The sequence below is a fragment of the Arachis stenosperma genome, chromosome 9, assembly GCF_014773155.1.
Source record: "Arachis stenosperma cultivar V10309 chromosome 9, arast.V10309.gnm1.PFL2, whole genome shotgun sequence".
NCBI classification, from domain to species: Eukaryota; Viridiplantae; Streptophyta; class Magnoliopsida; order Fabales; family Fabaceae; genus Arachis; species Arachis stenosperma.
Window position 1 is genome coordinate 61,970,203 of NC_080385.1, and position 4,062 is coordinate 61,974,264.

General features: G+C 40.5%; 1 protein-coding gene across 1 annotated transcript; it reads left to right on the forward strand.

Annotated features, from left to right (window-relative positions):
- The first annotated feature begins 415 nt into the window (after positions 1-415).
- LOC130949559 (uncharacterized) lies at positions 416-3,666 on the forward strand. The gene is made up of 7 exons (XM_057878241.1): positions 416-595; positions 681-1,266; positions 1,320-1,468; positions 1,931-1,986; positions 2,044-2,326; positions 2,417-3,202; positions 3,574-3,666. Exons 1-7 carry the CDS (start codon positions 416-418, stop codon positions 3,664-3,666), a joined length of 2,133 nt encoding a protein of 710 aa, XP_057734224.1.
- The last annotated feature ends 396 nt before the right edge of the window (positions 3,667-4,062 follow it).

Consider the following 4,062-nt stretch of genomic DNA (forward strand, 5'->3'; position numbering starts at 1 on the left):
ATACCAATAGCAAAACCAAGGACAAAGATACCAACCACCTCACCAAATGGAAGCTCAAGCACCTCAACTCAACAAACCACAAGGCCCCCAAATTACCTACCCTCATTCTTCCTCTAATGATGAGATGCTTCGCTCTCTTATACAAGGACAAAAAGAGCATCAAGCCACAGTTGCCTCTAGCATCACTGGTCTTACCTCTACCATCCAAGCTTTTCTATCCCATATGAACCCACCCTCTACCTCCAAAACTCAACCTTCAAGCTCTTGTGCACTCCCTTCTCAATCTTTAACCAACCCCAAGAGTGGAATCAATGTCATCACTTTGAGGTCTGGCACTATATTGCAAGAGAGGAGTCCAGAGTAGCCAATTTCAAGACAAGCCACTCAGGACGAAGATGTTGTAGAAGTAGAAGATATGGAAGATGAGGATGAGGTACAACAGGAGGTTAAAGAAGAAGTTGCTCAACTAAGGAATGAAGTTTCTAAGGAAGACAATATTTTGAAAGAAGCCATTCCCATTCCTTTTCCATACCTTACAAGGAGGACTAAAAAGCAAGTGGAGCTAGATCCCAAGATGGTGGAGATCTTCAAAAAGGTTGAGGCAACTATTCCCCTTTTTTGATGCTATTTGCAAGGTTCCTAAGTATGCTAAGTTTTTAAAGGATTTGTGCATGAATAAGGAAAAGATCCATGATTTAGAAACTATTCCTTTGGGTAGCTCAATTTCAGCTCTTTTGGGTGCTATACCGGAGAAATATGGTGATCCCGGTCCTTGTATGGTTACTTGCACTATAGGGGGTGCACAGTTTATTGACTGCATGTGTGATTTAGGTGCATGTGTTAGCATTATGCCATTATATGTATATGATGCTTCGAGGCTTCCACCATTGAAAAGGTCAGCAGCCCATTTTGTTTTGGCAGATAAGAGCATAATCTCAGTGGTTGGCATTGTGGAAGTCGTCTTGGTGAGCATTAAGGGGTTGATTTTTCCTATTGATTTCTACATTCTTAAGATGCTCCCTAATGACTCAGGAAGACCATCATCCATCTTGCTTGGGAGGCCGTTCTTGAAGACTTCTCGGTTTAAATTGGATGCCTTCTCGGGTACCTATTCCTTTGAGATAGATGGAAGAGCAGTGAGTTTCAACCTTGATAAAGCTATGAAGCATCCACCGGAAGACCACTCTATCTTCCAGTGTGATATTATTGATGAGACTGTGGCTGAAGTTCACCAAGAGGCAGTTGATGAGAAGAACATGGTTCAAGGTGCAAGTGTGGGGAAGACCCTGAGTATACTGAAGACACCTTGCCACTTCCAGTGGTTCCGAATGTTCAAGTGCGAACCTATGAGCCGAACATGGAGTTGAAGTACCTTCCACTTCACCTCAAGTATGGTTATCTTGAAGACAATCAAAACCTCCCGGTGATTATTGCAAAGGAGCTTACTTCGCAACAAGAGGAGCGTCTGGTTAATGTACTGCGAATCAACAAGAAAGCTATTGGGTGGAGTTTGGTGTTCATAGTAGGTATAAGCCCTTAAATTTGTGAGTACCACATCTTTCTAGAGGAGGGAGCCAAGCCCATCCGTCAACCTCAAAGGCGGTTGAACCCCACAATTCTGGAAGTTGTGAAGAAGGAAGTGACCCGACTACTTGAAGCTGATATTATCTATCTAATCTCGGATAGTGATGGGTTAGTCTAGTACAAGTGGTTCCAAAGAAGTCCGGCGTCACAATAGTGAAGAATGATAATGGGGAACTCATGGCTACAAGGGTATAGAATTCCTAGAGAGTGTGCATCGACTACAGGCGCTTGAACTTGGCCACTCGCAAGGATCACGATCCACTACCTTTCATCGATCAAATGCTTGATCGCCTGTCAGGTAAATCACACTATTGTTTTTTTAGATGGTTATACTGGTTATTTTCAGATCCATATTGCTCTAGAAGATCAGGAGAAAATAACTTTTACATGCTCCTTTGGAACGTATGCATATAAAAGAATGCCTTTTGACTTATGTAATGCACCAGCTACATTTTAAAGGTGTATGATGAGTATCTTCTCAGATCTTCTCGAGCATTATATGGAAGTCTTTATGGATAACTTTAGTGTGTATGGTGATTCCTTTGACCTTTGTTTGGACAATCTTGCTAGAGTATTAGAAAGATGTGCTAGTTCAAACCTCATGCTTAATTTTGAAAAATGTCATTTTATGGTAAAGCAAGGTATTGTTCTAGGCCATGTTATTTCTAATACTGGTATATCTGTTGATCCTGCAAAGGTTGATGTTATTTCTGCTTTACCTTACCCCTCATCTATGAGGGAAGTTAATTCTTTTCTTAGTCATGCAGGCTTTTATCGGCGTTTTATCAGGGACTTCAGTAAGGTTGCACTACCCCTTTCCCGTCTGCTGTAGAAAGACGTAGAGTTTGACCTGAGTGAAGACTTCATGGAAGCATTTGACAAGCTGAAGATCACCTTGACCCAAGCTCCTATTGTGAGAGGCGATGACTGGAGTAGGCCATTCGAAATTATGTGTGACGCATCTAATTATGCAGTAGGAGCGGCACTGGCTCAGCGCGAAGGTAAGGATCCTTATATTATTGCTTATGCTTCTAAAACTTTAGATGGTGCTCAGTCTAATTATACTACCACTGAAAATGAACTTTTAGCCATTATTTTTGCTTTAGATAAATTTCGGGCTTATTTAATTAGAACCAAAGTGGTAGTATATTCAGACCATGTGGCTTTGAAATACTTGTCAGCTAAGAAAGAGTCCAAACCAAGGTTAATCCGTTGGATATTATTATTGCAAGAGATTGATTTAGAGATCAAAGATAGGAGTGGTTCCCAAAATTTGGTGGCGGATCACTTGATTTGCCTAGAACATATTAAAAGTGACTCCACTCCTATCAATGATGCATTTTCACTTGATAGCTTGCAAGAAATATCTGAGGTGGTTCCTTGGTATGCACCCATAGCTAATTATTTGGTTAGTCATACCTTTCCTCCAAATTTTTCTAAGCATCAAAAGGACAAGGTTAAGAGCAGGTCCAAATATTACATATGGGATGACCCATATTTGTGGAGATGTGGTGCTGACCAAATAATTAGAAGGTGTGCTCCACAATCTGAAATCCAGTCAATTTTAGAGACATGCCACTCTTCTGAGAGTGGTGGACACTTTGGTCCTCAAAGAACTGTAAGAAAGATTTTAGACTGCGGATTTTGGTGGCCCACACTTTTTAAGGATGCTAAAGTTTTCTGTGACTCTTGGCACCAATGCCAGAGGTTTAGAAACATATTCAAGAGGGATGAGATGCCCCAACAACTCATGTTATTTTGTGAAATTTTTTATGTTTGGGGTATTGAATTCATGGGTCCATTTCCAAACTCGAATGGTTTCTTATACATTCTGTTAGCCGTTGATTATGTTTCTAAATGGGTGGAAGCAATTCCTACCCGTACTGATGATGCTAACATCGTTGTTTCTTTTCTTAGGAATAATATTATCTGTCACTTTGGATCACCATGAGAAATCGTGAGTGATCAAGGCTCTCATTTTTGTAACAGAAGAATGACAAGTTTGTTGAAGAAACATGGCATCATTCACAAGGTGGCGACGGCTTACCATCCCCAAACAAATGGCCAAGCCGAGGTGTCTAATAAAAAGATCAAGCGCATACTCGAGAAGATTGTTAAACCTCATAGAAGGGACTAGAGCTCTAGGCTTGGAGATGCGTTATGGGCTTATCGGACAGCTTACAAGACACCCATTGGCATGAGTCCATTCCGCCTAGTCTACGGAAAGGCTTGTTACCTTCCGGTAGAGGTGGAACACAAAGTTTAGTGGGTTGTTGATAAACCATTATTTTATGATTTATATTGTGTTTAATTGAGTGGTTTTATCAAGTCTTTACCTACTTATTAATATGATTAGCATGATATTACAATTCCTTTCCAAAGTTGTTCTATGGTTGAAAACTTGCTTCCTAGAGATCTTTTTATTGTGTATTTTAATTCTCTTTTATACCATTCGATGCCGTGATCAGTGTGTTAAGT

Coding starts and splice junctions, on each gene's coding strand:
- LOC130949559 (XM_057878241.1), top strand. CDS start 416: ATGGAAGATGAGGATGAGGTACAACAGGAGGTTAAAGAAGAAGTTGCT. Junction 1,267..1,319: donor TGAGAAGAACATGGTTCAAG/GTGCAAGTGTGG, acceptor TGCCACTTCCAG/TGGTTCCGAATGTTCAAGTG. Junction 1,987..2,043: donor TTTACATGCTCCTTTGGAAC/GTATGCATATAA, acceptor TACATTTTAAAG/GTGTATGATGAGTATCTTCT.